The sequence below is a fragment of the Argopecten irradians genome, chromosome 7 (assembly GCF_041381155.1).
Source record: "Argopecten irradians isolate NY chromosome 7, Ai_NY, whole genome shotgun sequence".
NCBI lineage: Eukaryota > Metazoa > Mollusca > Bivalvia > Pectinida > Pectinidae > Argopecten > Argopecten irradians.
The window spans coordinates 2748932-2771829 of record NC_091140.1 but is presented as its reverse complement, the minus strand read 5'-3'; the positions used below and the strand labels follow the sequence as shown (position 1 = coordinate 2771829).

At 33.5% G+C, this 22898-nt stretch overlaps 1 protein-coding gene across 1 annotated transcript; it reads right to left on the bottom strand.

Moving 5' to 3' along the window:
- LOC138326801 (uncharacterized) lies at nucleotides 1–678 on the bottom strand. The gene has a single exon (XM_069272801.1). It carries the CDS (start codon nucleotides 676–678, stop codon nucleotides 1–3), a length of 678 nt encoding a protein of 225 aa, XP_069128902.1.
- Nucleotides 679–22898: the final 22220 nt, after the last annotated feature.

Genomic DNA, 22898 nt, shown 5'->3' with positions numbered 1-22898 from the left:
CTATCCACTACTCCTCAGTTCAGTACAGCAACGTTGTTTATACAACTTCAATTTATGCCCACGAGTTCTTTCGTTTTTATCAAACACAAACAGCTCGGAAGTGACTTTTTCATCAAACTTTTTCTTTACTATTTTGAAAACGTTTATTAGATCACCTCGAAACCTCCGATGTTTAATTGTTGGTAATTTCAGTTTAGCTAAGCGCTCTTCGTATGTGAGATCCTTAAGTCCGGGTAGAAGTTTTGTAGCTCTTCTTTGTACATTCTCCAGCGTCTGAATATCCATAAGTTTGTATGGGCTCCATGCACTGGCCGCATACTCGAGATGCGGTCTCACGAGCGCCTTGAATAATTGCTTGAACATCGGTTCATCCAAAAAGGTGAATGCTCTTTTTATGATTCCGAGTACAGAATTAGCTTTGCTTATTGAATTTTGGATGTGAGTTCGGAAGTCCAAATTAGTGTCCACAGTGACTCCTAAATCTTTCTCGTTGGTGATTTTCTCCAGAACCACGTCCCCAGTTTGGTTTGCGAGTCGATATGTTCTATTGTTAGGTGATCCCTTGACCTGAAGTACCATACATTTGTTCGGATGAAACTTTAGTAGCCAATCATCTGACCATTTTTGGAGATTATTTAAATCTTTTTGCAAGTTTTCCTGATCCTCGTCCGTGTTCATCTTCCGGTATAATTTTGTATCGTCAGCGAATAGAGGACACGATGATTATTCAATTATTATTTGTTTGTTCTTGTGACAACGTAAACACTTTCTGTAACAAGTTTTAGGAATGCACAAGCCGGGTAAACAAGTTTTGTCTCGACATAGATCAAAGAAGTTATAAGATTTTCAAATAATAATTTGCAATATCTGTAGCAAGTTGCCAATTACAAATTTTGCCTAAAAATTACATTTATATTCTTAGCAAATTCTTTTATGTGGGGATAAGAAATGATCCATTTGTTGGGCATTTTGAAAATTGGCATTTTTTCGTATTTGAGAAGGGACAAAGTCTTACTAATTTTTATTACTTAAATTGTTTGTACTTAAATCATCGCTTCGCCAGTAGTTTTAGCTATATCAAGTTATACTGTAAATCTTAACCAGGGGTAATTAAAATACATGTATTAAGCATTAATATGTGAAACACTTTTGTCACCTTAATTTTTATGTTAAATGGTAATTTGGGCACTTTTATTTTTTACTCCAAAATATTGAAAAATAACAAATATTTAAATTTGGGCAAAAAGTAAGCATACGGATCCCCATTTTTCTGCCTGATTTAGAAAGAGCAACTTTTCCTTATTGATATGCAAAATATTTACAAAATTTTATACCAAACCATTAAAGGGTTAAATTTGGCAAAATTGGCAGAATTTTGTGCATTTTGGAGCTCAAAATTATGGGGAAGGGTAGCAAATGCTGTTATTCTGAGAAGAAATATGACTTTTAATCATCAAAACTGCTATGTTGTTAAAGAAGACCGCTGGAAAATAAATTCTGCAAACATCCATTTATATTAGAAAATTATGGCTTTAATATATCGTCCATGTGGTCAAAACGGCAAAATTCTCAAAAAATCCAATATTTTGTCAACTAGGTATCTTTGAGTGACAAGAGCGCAAAAACGAGTACATAAACATATGTTTTTCTTCCATTTTCTTTTATGGTATAAACTCCCATTTTCAAAAATCTATATGAGAAAAAAACCAGTTCTATACAAGAAAATGTTGACTTCTCCTCAGAGGTGTACATCCTTAAAATAATTTAATTACATTGATATATGTGTAAAATATTAGCAACAAAACAAAACAAGCTACTTAATAAACACATAGTTCTACATAGTACGCGCGTACTGCTGCGAAGTAAAGAATTATATGACAAATTAATTCTACTGCATTGTTAAAACTTTCCTAAAAGGCTCATCAGAATACCTGAAGATATATCAGGAAAAAGTAGCTCAAGGTCAGCCTTGGAATGTAAATTCAAGTTAGGAAAAAGTAGCTCAACGTCAGCCTTGGAATGTAAATTCAAGTTAGGAAAAAGTAGCTCAACGTCAGCCTTGGAATGTAAATTCAAGTTAGGAAAAAGTAGCTCAAGGTCAGCCTTAGAAAGTAAATTCAAGTTTTCGAAAAAGTAGCTCAAGGTCAACTTTGGAATCTAAATTTAAGTTAGGAAAAAGTAGCTCAAGGTCAGCCTTGGAATGTAAATTCAAGTTAGGAAAAAGTAGCTCAAGGTCAGCCTTGGAATGTAAATTCAAGTTAGGAAAAAGAAGCTCAACGTCAGCCTTGGAATGTAAATTCAAGTTAGGAAAAAGTAGCTCAAGGTCAGCCTTAGAATGAAAATTCAAGTTTTCGAAAAAGTAGCTCAAGGTCAGCTTTGGAATGTAAATTTAAGTTAGGAAAAAGTAGCTCAAGGTCAGCCTTGGAATGTAAATTCAAGTTAGGAAAAAGTAGCTCAAGGTCAGCCTTGGAATGTAAATTCAAGTTAGGAAAAAGTAGCTCAACGTCAGCCTTGGATTGTAAATTCAAGTTAGGAAAAAGTAGCTCAAGGTCAGCCTTGGAATGTAAATTCAAGTTAGGCAAAAGTAGCTCAAGGTCAGCCTTGGAATATAAATTCAAGTTAGGAAAAAGTAGCTCAAGGTCAGCCTTGTAATGTAAATTCAAGTTAGGAAAAAGTAGCTCAAGGTCAGCCTTGGAATGTAAATTCAAGTTAGGAAAAAGTAGCTCAAGGTCAGCCTTGGAATGTAAATTCAAGTTAGGAAAAAGTAGCTCAAGGTCAGCCTTGGAATGTAAATTCAAGTTAGGAAAAAGTAGCTCAGGGTCAGCCTTGAAATGTAAATTCAAGTTAGGAAAAAGTAGCTCAAGGTCAGCCTTGGAATGTAAATTCAAGTTAGGAAAAAGTAGCTCAAGGTCAGCCTTGGAATGTAAATTCAAGTTAGGAAAAAGTAGCTCAACGTCAGCCTTGGAATGTAAATTCAAGTTAGGAAAAAGTAGCTCAACGTCAGCCTTGGAATGTAAATTCAAGTTAGGAAAAAGTAGCTCAACGTCAGCCTTGGAATGTAAATTCAAGTTAGGAAAAAGTAGCTCAACGTCAGCCTTGGAATGTAAATTCAAGTTAGGAAAAAGTAGCTCAAGGTCAGCCTTAGAATGTAAATTCAAGTTTTGGAAAAAGTAGCTCAAGGTCAGCCTTGGAATGTAAATTTAAGTTAGGAAAAAGTAGCTCAACGTCAGCCTTGGAATGTAAATTCAAGTTAGGAAAAAGTAGCTCAAGGTCAGCCTTGGAATGTAAATTCAAGTTAGGAACAAGTAGCTCAACGTCAGCCTTCGAATGTAAATTCAAGTTAGGAAAAAGTAGCTCAAGGTCAGCCTTGGAATGTAAATTCAAGTTAGGAAAAAGTAGCTCAAGGTCAGCCTTGGAATGTAAATTCAAGTTAGGAAAAAGTAGCTCAACGTCAGCCTTGGAATGTAAATTCAAGTTAGGAAAAAGTAGCTCAAGGTCAGCCTTGGAATGTAAATTCAAGTTAGGAAAAAGTAGCTCAAGGTCAGCCTTGGAATGTAAATTCAAGTTAGGAAAAAGTAGCTCAAGGTCAGCCTTGGAATGTAAATTCAAGTTAGGAAAATGTAGCTCAAGGTCAGCCTTGGAATATGTAAATTCAAGTTAGGAAAAAGTAGCTCAAGGTCAGCCTTGGAATGTAAATTCAAGTTAGGAAAAAGTAGCTCAAGGTCAGCCTTGGAATGTAAATTCAAGTTAGGAAAAAGTAGCTCAAGGTCAGCCTTGGAATGTAAATTCAAGTTAGGAAAAAGTAGCTCAAGGTCAGCCTTGGAATGTAAATTCAAGTTAGGAAAAAGTAGCTCAAGGTCAGCCTTGGAATGTAAATTCAAGTTAGGAAAAAGTAGCTCAAGGTCAGCCTTGGAATGTTAATTCAAGTTAGGAAAAAGTAGCTCAACGTCAGCCTTGGAATGTAAATTCAAGTTAGGAAAAAGTAGCTCAAGGTCAGCCTTGGAATGTAAATTCAAGTTAGGAAAAAGTAGCTCAAGGTCAGCCTTGGAATGTAAATTCAAGTTAGGAAAAAGTAGCTCAAGGTCAGCCTTGGAATGTAAATTCAAGTTAGGAAAAAGTAGCTCAAGGTCAGCCTTGGAATGTAAATTCAAGTTAGGAAAAAGTAGCTCAAGGTCAGCCTTGGAATGTAAATTCAAGTTAGGAAAAAGTAGCTCAAGGTCAGCCTTGGAATGTAAATTCAAGTTAGGAACAAGTAGCTCAACGTCAGCCTTGGAATGTAAATTCAAGTTAGGAAAAAGTAGCTCAAGGTCAGCCTTGGAATGTAAATTCAAGTTAGGAAAAAGTAGCTCAAGGTCAGCCTTGGAATGTAAATTCAAGTTAGGAAAAAGTAGCTCAACGTCAGCCTTGGAATGTAAATTCAAGTTAGGAAAAAGTAGCTCAACGTCAGCCTTGGAATGTAAATTCAAGTTAGGAAAAAGTAGCTCAACGTCAGCCTTGGAATGTAAATTCAAGTTAGGAAAAAGTAGCTCAACGTCAGCCTTGGAATGTAAATTCAAGTTAGGAAAAAGTAGCTCAAGGTCAGCCTTGGAATGTAAATTCAAGTTAGGAAAAAGTAGCTCAAGGTCAGCCTTGGAATGAAATTCAAGTTAGGAAAAAGTAGCTCAAGGTCAGCCTTGGAATGTAAATTCAAGTTAGGAAAAAGTAGCTCAAGGTCAGCCTTGGAATGTAAATTCAAGTTAGGAAAAAGTAGCTCAAGGTCAGCCTTGGAATGTAAATTCAAGTTAGGAAAAAGTAGCTCAAGGTCAGCCTTGGAATTTAAATTCAAGTTAGGAAAAAGTAGCTCAAGGTCAGCCTTGGAATGTAAATTCAAATTAGGAAAAAGTAGCTCAAGGTCAGCCTTGGAATGTAAATTCAAGTTAGGAAAAAGTAGCTCAAGGTCAGCCTTGGAATGTAAATTCAAGTTAGGAAAAAGTAGCTCAAGGTCAGCCTTGGAATGTAAATTCAAGTTAGGAAAAAGTAGCTCAAGGCCAGCCTTGGAATGTAAATTCAAGTTAGGAAAAAGTAGCTCAAGGTCAGCCTTGGAATGTAAATTCAAGTTAGGAAAAAGTAGCTCAAGGTCAGCCTTGGAATGTAAATTCAAGTTAGGAAAAAGTAGCTCAAGGTCAGCCTTGGAATGTAAATTCAAGTTAGGAAAAAGTAGCTCAAGGTCAGTCTTTGAATGTAAATTCAATTATTAAACTTTATTTCGATGTTACACAGAATCGATATGTCGGCTAAGATATACGGACGATATTCGGTAAGAAAATACTCAGTAGTCCTTGATGAGAAATTAAGAACAGTACTGGATTAGATTAAAATACTTTAGTCCTAGATAGCTACAGAAAGTGCTGAACATTAAGAAATACTGCAGTGTGTTCTACGGTATAAATATGGCGACAAATATACCTTTCTTACTATCTTGTTTGTGATTAAGACGACAGTATTTAGAAATAACATGTTATCTGATTTTGAAAACTAAAATATGGTGTAAATTGAAGTTATTTTAGTTACATCTGAATCGACTCATCATGTTGTTGTTGGAAAACAGGAAACATGTTCCGAGACCAACGAGCAGAAAAAAAATCTTGGTATGCGTGAAACCATTCTATCGTATAGGCGCAAACATCCGTATAACATCCTCGGAGGTCATTTCTGCAGGGAATTCTATTTTTTCTTGATTAATGCTATATCAACAATATTAGCAATACAATATACTTGTAATGCAGTTTCTTACGAATTATCAACCGATGATGACCACAAAACGGTACAAAAATCTTTCATCTATAGCCTGGCAATATTTTGACTATACAACCTTGATTAGAACCGCCTAGAACGGCTTTATTAATTTGAATATTATGCACTTGATCAAATTCTAAAGATTTATTTTCGCATTAAAGCATGATTTTCTCGTCTACTCAATTACACTTTTGGTACAGTCGGGTTTTGGAAAAATAAAAATGACTGTTCAAGGTCAGTGTTGGGGACTTTATAAATCGAGGTTTTCTTTTGATCATAATACGATATTTCCCTAGCTCTCATATATCATTACACTTAGTAGTTTTCCAGCAGACCAATTTCATAGACTATCTACATAAACATGGCTTTTTTTGTTCAGAAAATACCTTTAAAAAGAAAGGAAACAAGTTGTACCAGCAAATGTGTTTTTAGTATCTAAATTGAGATAGAAATGGAATCTTAATGAATAAAAGGAAGCATGTTGTATGATTTCATCCCACACTAGCAAGTTTGTTATTGAGCGTCAAATCTTTAAACTAAAAGTCCTCCCCATTACCAACTGTGAACCAAGGTTTGTCCAGAAGGTCCCCGATTCCTCGTCACTGGTGCGTCTTGGCAAGACATTCCATAGCGACAAACGGGCAACCGACAACGGCAAAATCGTGACAAAAATGATATTTGAGGAAACAGTCAATAGAATGTTAATATTTTTTATCATAAGATGGAAACTAGTGTTACCATAGTTTTGGTGGAGAAATCGGCGGTTCTCAAGCCTATATCCAACTAAGTCGTGTTTATATCTGTGCTATATGTAGGCCTTACATTGTTGCATAAACGGTGATATATGCTCATGTCATTCCAGTTTTACGTCTCGATTGAGGTATTGAAATACATGTATAAATAGTCTATTTTTAAATTAATGCATAATAATGGTGATATATAGGGTTGTGTCCTTCTTTATAGTAAATAGAACAAGGCGTCCCTGGAGAGCTTCAGTTACATGTCAGTATTACATGTCAAATCAGCATTTACACAAGGGAATTTTCTCTTGTATTTCATCCAGCATTGTATTTGCCATTAACAAAGGAAACAACGATTCACTGAAGCATGGAAACAACAAAGATATAAATAATGATGAAACGTGTCCAATTACGGAATTTTAATATGAGCTTGAGCAGGACAGACATGACTGCAGACTGACGTAACTTATGAATGTTTAATATAACATTCCGGATGATGGATACCGATTCATCACTGACGGAAGGCCGTGCTCTACAGTTACACAATTAAATTACCGTGTTAGGAATCTGCCACGGAGTATTCAAATGGCAAATGTTTTCTCTATAAAAATTTGTCAAAGGTCTAATTAGCATATATATGCAGATACCACCACAGGGAAATTAACAGCTACGATACCGGAAATGTCTGTATTCACAATGTATGAAGTGTGTCGTATCTATAAAAATGTTGAATATTTAAATACGTAATTTTTATTTCAACGTCTGTGAATTTGAAAAGCACAAAAAGAGCAAAACGATGACAGCAATTTTCAAAATGAGAAATAAAGCTAGAATTTAAAAGAAACATAAAACCACATGTACATCAGAAATGAAGATACACACTAACGTTACGACTTCAGGAAACCGGAAGTACAAGTTAAGGATAGTAAATAAATAACCAGAAGTACGAAAACGTGAGGCTAGTACAGAAATTAAAATATAAAAACGTGAGGCTAGTACAGATATTAAAATATAAAAAAGTGAGGCTAGTACAGATATTAAAATATAAAAAAGTACAGATATTAAAATATAAAAAAGTGAGGCTAGAACAGAAATTAAAATATAAAAAAGTGAGGCTAGGACAGAAATTAAAATATAAAAATGTGAGGCTAGTACAGAAATCAAAGTATAAAAACGTGAGGCTAGAACAGAAATTAAAAATATAAAAAATGAGGCTAGACAGAAATTAAAATATAAAAAATGAGGTAGTACAGAAATTAAAAAAATGAGTAGACAGAAATAAAATATAAAAAGTGAGGCTAGTACAGAAATTAAAATATAAAAAGTGAGGCTAGACAGAATAAAATAAAAAAAGTGAGGCTAGTACAGAAATTAAAATATAAAAACGTGAGGCTAGTACAGAAATTAAAATATAAAAACGTGAGGCTAGTACAGAAATTATAATATAAAAAACGTGAGGCTAGTACAGAAATTAAAATATAAAAACGTGAGGCTAGTACAGAAATTATAATATAAAAAACGTGAGGCTAGTACAGAAATAATAATATAAAAATGAGGCTAGTACAGAAATTAAAATATAAAAACGTGAGGCTAGTACAGAAATTATAATATAAAAACGTGAGGCTAGTACAGAAATTAAAATATAATGACAGACAAATTTGTAAAATTAAAATAAAAAAATGAGGTTAGTACAGAAATTAAAATATAAAAAAGTGAGGCTAGTACAGAAATTAAAATATAAAAAGTGAGGCTAGTACAGAAATTATAAAATAACAGAAATTAAAATATAAAAAGTGAGGCTAGTACAGAAATTAAAATATAAAAACGTGAGGCTAGTACAGAAATTAAAATATAAAAACGTGAGGCTAGAACAGAAATTAAAATACGAAAACGTGAGGCTAGTACAGAAATTATAATATAAAAACGTGAGGCTAGAGCAGAAATTAAAATATAAAAACGTGACGGTAGCAAATAAATGGAAATACAAAAATGTCAGGGCAGTAAATAGCTGATGGAACCAAAACACCAAAAATAGTAAAGAAACAGAAACACAGAGGTTTGGTTTGCTTGGTTTAATGTTATGAACAGCCATGATACAGAAGACAAAAAGCGCAAGGACTGCATTGGATAGGAAACGCAACAATCTAAAAGCCCTAAAACCTGGAAACATACCTGGATAAAAGGACTTGAAGCATAATGTACAGCAGCGAGTATGAAAAACAACACCGTGTTGACAAAGCAGACCACAGAGAATAATAGTCCGGGTAGCAGAGATCAAGAACCTTGCAATGCATGGGCAGTGGTAAACAAAGACAGTAAGACAAAGTCGTCATGGTTACAGAAATAGACAAATGTTGATAGGTTATACACTGTCTCCAACTCGGTGTTTACTAGTATGAAGATTTGTAATACTATATACGGTTTTATTATTTGGCGCAAAAAAAAAAAAAAAAAAAAAAAAAAAAAAAAAAAAAAAAAAAAAAAAACAAAACACAAAAACAACAAAACAAAACAAGAACAAATTAGCGCAATGATAAATCACAATAATAACTTTATGAACTTTAAAATGCAGAAAACAATTAGCTGTCAAATTTAGTGCAATAATGATGGTGCGAAAGCGATAAAATAAGATACCGCTAAAATATGTGCAGTAACAGTATCACAAATGTGATGAAATGTAAAAATCAATTATTATATTTGTTCGATTATCACCAATTTAGTTAATTAATTCAACTAGAAAATTAAACACTAATAAATCAAACACATTGCCTAATGTATCCAAAAACTATGTACATGGATTGTAACATTTACATTTGAGACAGCCTTCACTTCGCTTTTTTAATTGCAGCAATTAATTGAGTCATAAATATGAAATAATAAAAATGTCTCATTTGAAATTTGATTTCACCACACATGTATGCCGTACAATGCATACTGTCGTTTGAGCGACATAACATCCACTCCTATATCAAAAGCCGTGTTATTAAGTCATCAATATGCAATGAAGAGTAATAAACTGCATTTATGACGAGATCATCATTTGGAATAAGACAGTGTATGTTATTGTGTTGAAGTTGACATTTGCACCACGTGCTAGCATCTTTATGAAGACGTTGCGTGTTTGTGGAGCCAGTGAAGACAGCTGATTTTCTGTGATGGCTGGAGTATTTAAAACCTGCTAGCACATCCTGTCAATAAAGCACACCATCTTGTGTTGGGGAAAATAAGAACAACTTTAGCCATCTTCCCAAAAGCAAGGGACAAAGATTATGAATGCTGACAATTTTTACACAGTTTTTAGAATCTTTATCAATATTTCTTGTAGCTTATGATTGAACTAAATTTCGAAAAAAAATAAGACAATTTTGCACTTTTGTTTTCTATGATAAGGTTTTAAGATACATTGCATCAACGTCATATTTGAATGCAATGTTCGCAATAAGGTGTGTACACTTGCTTACTGATATAACGTTTTCACTCGCACACCTATCTTGAATTATCTGACTACTTAAATGCCACAGCTAAGTATTACTTGGAAGGTTTGAAGGGAAATCAAGGATGGCATCATTTCCTCGTCAGAAACTTACACGACTGATATCATTAACGAGGGAATCCTGACGGATAGGAGGAAGCCGAAACCGGAACTAAATTCCACATAAAAAACGGCGTTCGTTTTAAAATCCTTATTTTAGTGTATATTTCATCTTTGGAATAGCAGCGTGTGAGCGTGTTTCCGTGAGCTTCCAGGTAGATGGTTACAGTCTCATTATAACATATAGTATCTTCCTATGTCTATACATTGTGAAGGAATAATTACCTGGTATGACGCCTGTTCCCGCCGCGGACTGATCAAAGGCCTAAGGAAGCAGACGACATCCCGGTACCGCGCCAAATTGGAGGCACGCGTACAGTGGGCAGTAAACGAGAGACGGATAAGAATATGAATATGATATCATATGAAATAAATGACTTAATGCAGTGTTATCTATCGTGTCTAGGAGAAATAGCGGAAGTAGGGAAGGATTAAATACCATCATATACAAGGAACTATCAAATGAAGGCATGGCCATAAACACTGCAGCCTGGTTTATAGAAAGAAATGTTTGGGTTCCAAGTATTTAGATGTTTTTCATCATCATTACGTTCCTCTGGCGTGGACGGGTCTGATGCATTAAGTACTCGCTAACGTGTTAATGTCGGGCTCTCCTGTTTTATTTACATACACATGTTTAATCGATAGAAGCTAAATGTGTGGCGCTGGTTCTGCCAGCTGTTGAATAAGTATTGCTCTCGTATCCTAGGCCATTCTCTGTCAACACAACCCTGTTACTGTATACCTGCCGAATCCCACAACACTGGTACCCTTCCAACCAATCTCTTCAAACAATGACTGAACTCCTACTCGTCTAACCAATCCATGGTAACCACGAGCACGACACCGACCTTTCGTTTGTAGTAGAAGGTCATCACTTAAATATTTGACGTACTATGTAAACTAATATTGTTATATATGTGATATCTTAATCCATTGATCTAGATTCTATCAAATATCCATTGAAATATCCTTTTTCCATTTGCAGCAAAACATGTTAGTATAAAGTTCTGAAAATTGGGCTTCTTAAATTAACATGGCATTTGAAAGGAGGGGTATCAGTTTGGGCCATTTTACGGCCACTCAATGATAAGCAAAATATTTCGCACGTTGTATGTTATTCAGAACATTCGTTTTTTTCTGGGCTCATGGTAATTTCAGAGGTCAAAGGGTAACAAATTATGTTTTAGTTTAAGTCAGTTTTCATTACGTAAGTCCTAATTGAATATTAGAGCAGAAATGATATTATTACAAGTCATTGGTATGTGAATTTCAGGTAAGATGAAAAGTGTCGATAACAATGACGCACATGAAGCTAAGCATTTGTTGTATTTTAACATTATAAACTATAATGACTTTGCTGAAAACTTTTGATTTTACAACGATCTGACAGCGTAAGGTTGATGTTTAGTACTGCACGTGATTCTCGACTCTCATAAAACAAACTGGATAACCAGATGCGAAGTAGACAGACGATACTATGCATGGAATGTGACCTAATATTCTCCGTCATTCAGAACATTTAACTTTATGATATACTCTTCTTGACCAGACAATATCATGATCCAAATACTGTGATACCTATGAACCTGTTTACTTTTAAGATTGTGACATAATTTTACACGAACAAGACACCGAGAGAGATTTACGTTGGGTATCGTGGTAGGTCCCTAATTCCCGCTAACTCTGTATTAACACAAGGTCTATCATCATTTTTATAAAAACAACTTTATCTTCATTTAACCTCGATTGTTCCTACTGAAAGATACCAAGGTATAGATCTAATTATAATACATCGTGGTATGATCAACGTCAGGTTGTCTGTGTAAGGATTATATAGGCCGTCAGTTTTTAAAGAGGCGGACAATTGTCGACTGACAGATCGATGGGTAGTGTTTAATATTTGAGTGGATTAATCATTCATCTGATCTCATTGCTGTACACATGTACTTTATTAACCACCAGTACCAATATATATGTATATATGTAAGCAGATATCCATAAAATATCAGCATCTAATATGACATTACTACTGATGTTTGTACACCAACTCCCAATAAAGCCCAGCATCTTGAGTTAACACAGAGTTAGCGGGAAGGATATAACACTACCTTGTACCACCGTAATATATGTCAATATACATGTAATATCGATGCATCGAATGGAACATGTATTGTTGACATTTGTGGGACGAGTTTTAAACTTTGGAAAATGAAAGGGTGAATAATGCAGGATGATATGCAGGATATTGTCTGGGTTATCTGTCACAATAGTTATCACACCTGAAGGAAACTCCGTCATCTATTGTTAAAGTACACCGCTTTTGTCCCTGACAAATCTTGTTCGATTGATGGCCCTAACAGAAGAAATGACAGTAAAGTAGATTGTAAGCTTGCGAGCAATAGATAACCTCTCAGATTAATCCATAACTCACTGAATAATCTACACAAAATCTCTAGGTAATAAGGCGGCCCTTTCTTGTCCAGCTTTGCTGAAAGCAGAATAATGGTCAGCGAACAGTCATATTATGTATCTTTGTTATCCTCAGCATGTTAAAATTTATAACTATTTTAAAAACGTCTTCGAGTATACATTAATCCGTTTAGTAAAGTGGATATTTTACATAGTTTTCTTTTATTTCTTTTTCATTTTCATACCTCAGAATTAGAGGTCATTACAAAAACACATTTAAAAATTATTAATTTATTCATGGTCTCACTAACATAAGCCATATACATGTAGAGTGTATGCAATATAACAACGTCATCCGGATACATAATTATGTACATAAATAAGAAGACATTAGCATCTAAAATCTGATTGCCACTTGTTGAATATCATAGAAACATATTATGATGAACGAATAAAAGATGTCTATGCGAAGCAGCGGAATTTAAAGGGACAATTCAGTCTAAGAGTACATTGAAACTTGCTCCGATGTCGGAAACAGACTAGTTCTAATGAAAGTCAGATTAGTTGGTTTTACTGTATATGTGATATGCTAGAAAGCCCACTGTGGTGAAATGTTTGTGAAATGTTCAAAATCGCTCGATGTCCGCCATTACACAAATGTGGTCAGATGTTTTATATGCCGAACCCTGGTCTTTGCGACCGGACTAAAGCTCTTACAGTAGTGTGTTTACCTTTTTATGTGCATTTTCCTGTATGTAAAACAATTTTATAAACTCCTCTATTGTTATGTATTATATTTGTGATCTTGTGTAACATTGGCTCGGGTGTGGATACAGCGTACATATTCTACCTGCTTTATGCATTTATTATATGGTATTGCTATGCCATTTGAAAATTCAACGGTATTAATCAAAATACATCACAATGTCGTGGAAATTGTCAATATTTTTTGTCTTATTTTTCATTAGGAATGCAGAACAATTCATGCAACAGAATTAGCCTTTTAAAATATTTATACTCTGTTTTCTGAAAATTATACGATAATTTCAATAATAAGGAGCCGAAAATTTGGAGTAGGGACGTTTATATTATACAAATATCTATGTTTTCTTTAGAGTTCATCGCTATTGCTCAATCTAGGAAGCCTGGATATGATCAGCCTATTTTTTTAAAACCACATATATGTGCGGCATGTTTTCAAAGCCGGTGTATTTTCAAGACTGTATGACTAACTTTAAAGACAAGCTTCGATTTCTCGAAACAAAAGTTCCGATTTAAATCAAAACTGAAAATTTTCTCTTTATGTAACTTATATGAAAAATTAAGACTTAAGTCAGTTTTAGGCTGAACTTTGTTTCGAGAATATGTATTTTCGATTCAGGCTCATCATCAAGATTTTAGGTTATCATAACGAATGGGTCAGTCAGTTATTGTAGAACTACGGATCAAAATGCCATGTCTGTATTGTAATCATTTATGTTATTTGCATTCGGAATGAATTAAAACTAAATTGAAATTGAATTTTATTGTAGGTTGGTTTCCGACCTATCCCTGTTCTGATAAGTCGGTCGACACTATAAACCATCCGTGTACGTGATTGGTATACTGCGTACACAAAACATTGTCATAAACTTTGACTTTAATAACATCACATTGGGTGACTTTTTATAATAAAGATATTATGTAGTATGTTATAATGAGGTCATCATTTAGAATACACAAGGTACTTATATACTTTATCGCATTGATGTAATCACGCTGTAATCTGAAATTAATTCCACAATGATGTAAAACTGTAAATGATGAAAGCGTGTATTACCCTGACGTGCGAACAATGTTATATCATCTGATATTTTAATTTAGTTATCACCTTCTCTTAGTCAAATGTACCGATGTTCAAAAACTTTGGTTATTATAAGGCATGTAATGAATAAAAACACACACACATTACATAACCCATTCAACTGGTACAACTTATTTTAAATTTCGTGTAAGAAATGAAAGCGATCAAATTATCGAAGTTTCTAGTAATAAAACTAAATGTTGAGAAATACATTTTATTTGCCGCCAGGATAAAATAAAAAAAAAAATATTAAATTTATGACTTAATGTTTATTTAACGACATCTGCCGTAATGTAAAACTCCGAGTGTTACAGGGAGGGATCTTAAATGATATAACATAAGGTCACTCGTCTCGTCTTTAGCGCGTTACACATGCTAGTTGGCACTGTCTATCACGTTGGTGGAGAGTTACGGTATCAAGACGTTGCAGATAGTTTAGGGGAGGGTGAGGTTAGTTTTACCCAGAGAAAAAGTATGCTGTTTTTAGTTTGCATAAGACAGCCTTACAAAAAATTAATATAAAACGGTTTTAAATATTTGAATTGATAAGTTAGACGGAAAATGATATCGATGAGGCGGCGTGTTAAATATCGAGATAGTGGAAGTCTAGATGTCTATTGAAAGAAGGTAAGGACGATATACTGTTACCTTCATTTTCGCTACAAAAAAACCCAGTAGGTTTGGAGAGATATTTGGGGATGTGTTGAATTTAAAACATTGTAGGAAATAAATATAGATAACATTACCAAAACTATGTTTATATTTAATTTGTATTTTAAGAATTTTATTATTAATTTAGGACAAATGGAAATGATATAACAATCTCAATTTTAGATCTATATATTTAGCAAAATGGTAATAACAATTATAAGCCGATCTATTGGTGTAAAACATCAATATACAAATTAAAGAGGAAGTATACAAGTCACAGTATCGGAACAGCTTATTCAGGTAAACCGAGTAATTAACTATAAAGCAAGTCCAAATGTTATCTCGCCCGTAAAGCTTCCCAATAGTATTCATTATCCAGATCTAAATGGACAATCGAAATATGTGGAATTAAAATGAGCATGCATAATAGTTGGATGTAAACTGTCCATGATTGCGCTCATGTAGGTAGTGAGGTAATTGGTTGATATGGCGATCGTTTTGTGGAAAAGGCTTTAGCAATTATATTCTTTGCATAACTGGTGCATATCAGTTACCAATATTTGAACAATAAAAATTTTGATAAGTAAAATGTAAAATTTGTAGATGATTTAGAGAATAATGGAAATTATTCTAAAAAAAGAAAAATTGTCTTGTACGTACAAGTTATTATCTTGTACGTACAAGTTATTATCTTGTACGTACAAGTTAGTATCTTGTACGTACAAGTAGTATCTTGTACGTCTTGTATCTTGTACGTACAACTTAGTATCTTGTACGTACAAGTTAGTATCTTGTACGTACAAGTTAGTATCTTGTACGTACAAGTTAGTATCTTGTACGTACAACTTAGTATCTTGTACGTACAAGATAGTATCTTGTACGTACAACTTAGTATCTTGTACGTACAAGATAGTATCTTGTACGTACAACTTAGTATCTTGTACGTACAAGTTACTATCTTGTACGTACAAGTTACTATCTTGTACGTACAACTTATAGTATCTTGTACGTACAAGATAGTATCTTGAACATACAAGTTGAGTTGAACTGCTGTTCATCACCGCAGAATTGAGTCACCCGCCTGATATTTTTCGTAATTAAAGATAGTCGGTCTACTTTGCATTGCTTCAAGCACGATCATAGGTTTATTAACTTATTTGACAATATTAAAAATATGAATATATATTAATGAGAACAATATCTTTTTCACAATCGTAATTTGAAATTGTCGGATTATGAGTTGAAACTGTATAGTCACTTGCATTATTTTGAAACTGACACTGTATAGTTCCTTTCGAGAAAACTGTATAGTCGCTTGTTTTTATAGATAAGACATATTTAGTGATAAAACGGATATGATACATCTCCGATGAATGATAAGTTTGATCTATTAAACAAATTCGTAATTTTCTTCAGTAATAAAAGTTAAATACTTCACAATGGTGCCATTATTGGAGATGTTTGAGCATTTATTTTACTTCAGAATAGTAGTATTGAAAATAATTAACTGCCTCCGAAAAAACTCCTAGGCATTATGCCCTAATTCGTTACTGAGTAATGAGTTACTGATTGCAAAGACAACAAAAGCAAAAACAAAATATTTCATATGTGTTTTTGTGTTTATTAGACATATATACACACATCAATTATTGTCCAAATGATGATCATAGTAAATACTCTGTTATAAACATTTACATATAAGTGTTCGGAAACTTATCACAGCATTACAACTCCACAACATATATTTCTTTTCTCCCTTTGACTTAAACAAAGTTTACGTAATATACGTATAGCATGCGATGCCATTGTGAGAGTAAACCAGCCAAAGCCTTTAATACCGAGAGTTTCAACATTATACTATCTTGTACGTACAAGATACTAAGTTGTACGTACAAGATACTATCTTGTACGTACAAGATACTAACTTGTACGTACAAGATACTAAGTTGTACGTACAAGATACTATCTTGTACGTACAAGATACTAACTTGTACGTACAAGATAATACTAAGTTGTACGTACAAGATACTATCTTGTACGTACAAGATACTAACTTGTACGTACAAGATACTAAGTTGTACGTACAAGATACTAAGTTGTACGTACAAGATACTATCTTGTACGTACAAGATACTAACTTGTACGTACAAGATACTAACTTGTACGTACAAGATAAATAAAAGTTTGTAGTGGCCCTAATACGCCGCCGTAACAATGCATATTGTTAAAATTTAAATTACAGAAACCAACATATGAAGTATATTTACATTAAGCAGAGACAAAAGAAATTATATGCATCAATCTATTAATCTACCAAAATAGAATATGTTCTTTTGCAAACATATTTTCATATAATTGCACACAATCGCGATGTACCACATTGTACTGGTAAATAAAAATAAAACTCGCTCATAGTTTAATTGTTTCCATAACATCGACAGGATTTGTACGCAAAACTAATAACATAAAACAAACCTAAATTTCAAATCTTATCAAAGGGATTAACACGTCGCGCGATGTAGGCTATCTCTTGGATAACTTCCGGTCTTATTTTTGTGAGAGAGTGAATTGTAAGATAGAGATGGCAGGTCAGTGACTGTGATCAGATAAATAAACATACAAACAACATCGAGAACAACATCTGGATCCTCTCAGGCTGAACGTTACATCGACCATCTAAAATAAATGATTTACTTTACATTTCAAAATAAGCTAAAACCAAATAAAGTATTCTTCTTGATAGCGGGGCATACTCATCTCGAAATCTACAATCTATGGTACAGTACTTGTAATTATCAGATAAATTTCTGATTTCTTTAACGTCGTGACGAAAGGAGTGTGAACAGCTCAACGACATGGTAACGAAATTCACAAGTGTGCAGACAGGATGACTACTGTCAAGGGTATTAGAAAAATGTACTACAACGCGGAAAAAACTTTATCATTACAGTACTTAACGGCTACAGTAAAGATGTTTCTGTTCATTATCTTTTATATAACAAACTTCAATAGAGCTGTTACTATGCAGTGATCTCGTGAAATATCGCGTTAACGACGTTTTACCAACCCTAACATGTTCATCCGGAATCCATCTGTCTTCATCATAGAGACACGTGTTTCCTGAGAGAAGCTTTGAAGGTTGTATCACACAGACGATATTTCCCTATTTTAAGCAAAACATTCTGGATCATTTTATCTTAGTATCCTGATAGCTGTCGGATTCAAACAGATTAACAAAGGATTTGTCAGAATCATTTAAAAAGTGTTTGAAATCCATCACTGATGACGAACTCAACATATAAAATTGTTTTTGAGTGATGATCACGAACAAGAATAATTACCTATTGAATGAACCTGAGGATTTGTTAGTTCTAATGTGTTCGAAGGAGTTGACATAGAGCCTTTCTCCTATCAATCTAATGCTGATAAAAGGAATTCAAGAACAACACGAATATCATGAAGTATACCGAAATACACTCGTATGTGTAATGCCCTTTCTGGGTTATTTAGAACGCCTTTTCTCAAATTGTCATGATCAGTTTCCTTCAGTTAAGTTTTCATTTCAGGTTTGGACACATTTACAATACCACGTGACCCAAGAAACACGTTGTAGTGTGATGTCGTGACCCAAGAAACACGTTGTAGTGTGATGTCGACGTTGAATTATCAGTTATACGACAAAATCATTAAAATACTAAAACATGTACATCGAGTCGTTTTTAATAATACTATATAAAAGTATAAGGTTCTATTTCACCTCTGTTTTAAACGTTTTGGTGGTTTTTCTAATCACACGTGAAAATAAGTAGGTTTACAGTACCCAATGGTTCGAATGATAAGTAGGTTTACAGTACCCAAGGGTTCGAATGATAAGTAGGTTTCCAGTACCCACGGGTTCGAATGATAAGTAGGTTTACAGTACCCACGGGTTTGAATGATAAGTAGGTTTACATTACCCACGGGTTCGAATGATAAGTAGGTTTACAGTACCCAAGGGTTCGGATGATAAGTATGTTTACATTACCCACGGATTCGAATGATAAGTAGGTTTTCAATACCCTTGGATTCGAATGATAAGTAGGTTTTCAGTACCCACGGATTCGAATGATAAGTAGGTTTACAGTACCCACGGGTTCGAATCATAAATAGGTTTACAGTACCCACGGGTTCGAATGATAAGTAGGTTTACATTACCCACGGATTCGAATGAAAAGTAGGTTTTCAGTACCCACGGGTTCGAATGATAAGTAGGTTTACATTAACCAAGGGTTCGAATGATAAGTAGGTATACATTACCCACGGATTCGAATGATAAGTAGGTTTTCAGTACCCACGGGTTCGAATGATAAGTAGGTTTACAGTACCCACGGGTTCGAATCATAAATAGGTTTACAGTCCCCACGGGTTCGAATGATAAGTAGGTTTACATTACCAACGGATTCGAATGATAAGTAGGTTTTCAGTACCCACGGGTTCGAATCATAAATAGGTTTACAGTACCCACGGGTTCGAATGATAAGTAGGTTTACAGTACCCACGGGTTCGAATGATAAGTAGGTTTACAGTACCCACGGGTTCGAATGATAAGTAGGTTTACAGTACCCAAGGGTTCGAATGATAAGTAGGTTTACATTACCCACGGGTTCGAATCATATATAGGTTTTCAGTACCCACGGGTTCGAATGATAAGTAGGTTTACAGTACCCACGGGTTCGAATGATAAGTAGGTTTACAGTACCCAATGGTTCGAATGATAAGTAGGTTTACATTACCCACGGATTCGAATGATATATAGGTTTTCAGTACCCACGGGTTCGAATGATATGTAGGTTTACAGTACCCACGGGTTCGAATGCTACTTCGTAGATCACTTACTATTCTACACGGTCTATTATTTAATAAAGAATTCTGACAGCTACACCTCGTCAATGTTATCTGAAGTGCTTCTATTAAAATCTGAAGAAAACGAATTATACACAGACCACAGCCATAGTCAGCCTGCTTCTATTGGCTACTGTACACAAGGAACTCATGTGAGGGGTTTCCAAGATCCTAAAGGTGTTTTTGATAGTTCTCATCTGACGCCCACGTTCATTAGATGTCAACAGACCTGATTTCAATATGAGCTATCTATCACAGCTGTGTCATACAGTACGAACCAGTAAGAATTAAATTTCGTCGTCATTAAATCTCAAAATAGATGATGATACATGTACATGGTTTGTTATTATCGATTGCTGGCTGTTTCTATATATTTGATATGGAGTTATTTCTTACTAACATAACGCTGCATATCGACCTAAGATTATCATTTGTTATTGGTGTCAGTGAGATTACGTATGTAAATGCAAATTTTACATTTGAAGTATTTTATTGCTCTGTTCTAAATTTGAAATATGTCATCACCGATCCTAACAGTATTTTTAAATTTGTTTTAATGTGAGATCACGTGGTCATCTTAATTATTCAGTTCTTGTCACTAAATTATGTCCTCATTTACATTATGGTTTATGATATGGAAAGTTAGATCTGGAAGGTGAAAACCCATCTGCCTAATTTCCAGGAAATTCGCATGTGGGGTTCCCATTCGGATTTAATTAAACACCTGTGTTCCATCATCTAGAACATGTCGTTGTGTAATCGATTGTCGTCAGTGATGTAGCCGAAAGCGTCACGTTGTGTTATACATGTTAAAAGATTCTTATACTTTAGTGATATTTACTTCTGTGATATTTACTTCAGTGTAATATACTTTAGTGTAATATACTTTAGTGATATTTACTTTAGTGGAATATACTTTAGTGATATTTACTTTAGTGTAATATACTTTAGTGATATTTACTTCTGTGATATTTACTTCAGTGAAATATACTTTAGTGATATTTACTTTAGTGTAATATACTTTAGTGATATTTACTTCTGTGATATTTACTTCAGTGAAATATACTTTAATGTAATATACTTTAGTGATATTTACTTTAGTGGAATATACTTTAGTGATATTTACTTTAGTGTAATATACTTTAGTGATATTTACTTCTGTGATATTTACTTCAGTGAAATATACTTTAATGTAATATACTTTAGTGAAATATACTTTAGTGATATTTACTTTAGTGGAATATACTTTAGTGAAATATACTTTAGTGGAATATATATTTACTTCAGTGAAATATACTTTAATGTAATATACTTTAGTGGAATATACTTTAGTGATATTTACTTTAGTGGAATATACTTTAGTGGAATATACTTTAGTGATATTTACTTTAGTGGAATATACTTTAGTGGAATATACTTTAATGTAATATACTTTAGTGAAATATACTTTAGTGATATTTACTTCTGTGATATTTACTTTAGTGGAATATACTTTAGTGGAATATACTTTAGTGATATTTACTTTAATGTAATATACTTTAGTGGAATATACTTTAGTGATATTTACTTTAGTGGAATATACTTTAATGTAATATACTTTAGTGAAATATACTTTAGTGAAATATACTTTAGTGGAATATACTTTAGTGGAATATACTTTAATGTTATATACTTTAGTGATATTTACTTTAGTGGAATATACTTTAGTGGAATATACTTTAGTGAATATACTTTAGTGGAATATACTTTAGTGGAATATACTTTAGTGAGATATACTTTAGTGATATATACTTTAGTGGAATATACTTTAGTGAGATATACTTTAGTGATATTTACTTTAGTGGAATATACTTTAATGTAATATACTTTAGTGAAATATACTTTAATGTAATATACTTTAGTGAAATATACTTTAGTGATATATACTTTAGTGAAATATACTTTAGTGGAATATACTTTAGTGATATATACTTTAGTGTAAATATACTTTAGTGAAATATACTTTAGTGATATTTACTTCAGTGGAATATACTTTAATGTAATATACTTTAGTGAAATATACTTTAGTGATATTTACTTTAGTGGAATATACTTTAATGTAATATACTTTAGTGAAATATACTTTAGTGAAATATATACTTTAGTGATATTTACTTCAGTGAAATATACTTTAATGTAATATACTTTAGTGGAATATACTTTAGTGATATTTACTTTAGTGGCATATACTTTAGTGGAATATACTTTAGTGGAATATACTTTAGTGAGATATACTTTAGTGGAATATACTTTAGTTGAATATACTTTAGTGGAATATACTTTAGTGAATTTACTATTTTTATTTTATTTAAGACGAGAGATAGTTATATAATAAAGTGGTTTACATTAACTAACAAACATGTTAAAGGGACAATTCAGGCTAAAAGAACATTAAAATTTGTACATATATCGGAAAAAACCAGTTCTAATGGAAATTAGATCAGTTGGTTTTACTGTAATATGCCAGAAAAGCCCATGGTGGTGAAATGCGTGTGGAGTGTTCAAACTCGCTCGCTGTCCGCCATTACATTGTGGTCGAACTTCTTGTATGCCGAACCCTGTCCCTTGCTCGTAGGGTAATGCTACTTTTGTCTAGAACTGCTCAAATCGCTCTGACAATAGCCTGTGTTTACCTTATTAGGTGAATTGGCTCGTCTAAAAAAAATCATTTTATCACCTCCTCAGTGGTTATGTAGTTCATTTGTTAAACGTGCGTGACGTTGGCTCGGGTATAGATACAGCGAACATATTTTACCTGCTGAATCGTATTGATCAACGATTTATAATTACAACGGTATAGATTAAAATACTAAACAATGACGTGGAATTTGTCAATATTTTATGTTATATGTTTCATAAGAAATGTAGAACAATACATTTATGCCATATTTTGCTTCTTGGTTATGTAAAAGAATTAGCCTGAGTGAATTGTCCCTTTAACCAATAAATCCTGAATTAAAAAGCT

Bases quoted from the DNA above. Each gene is read 5' to 3' on its own strand.
- LOC138326801 (XM_069272801.1), bottom strand. From the start codon at position 678: ATGAACACGGACGAGGATCAGGAAAACTTGCAAAAAGATTTAAATAAT.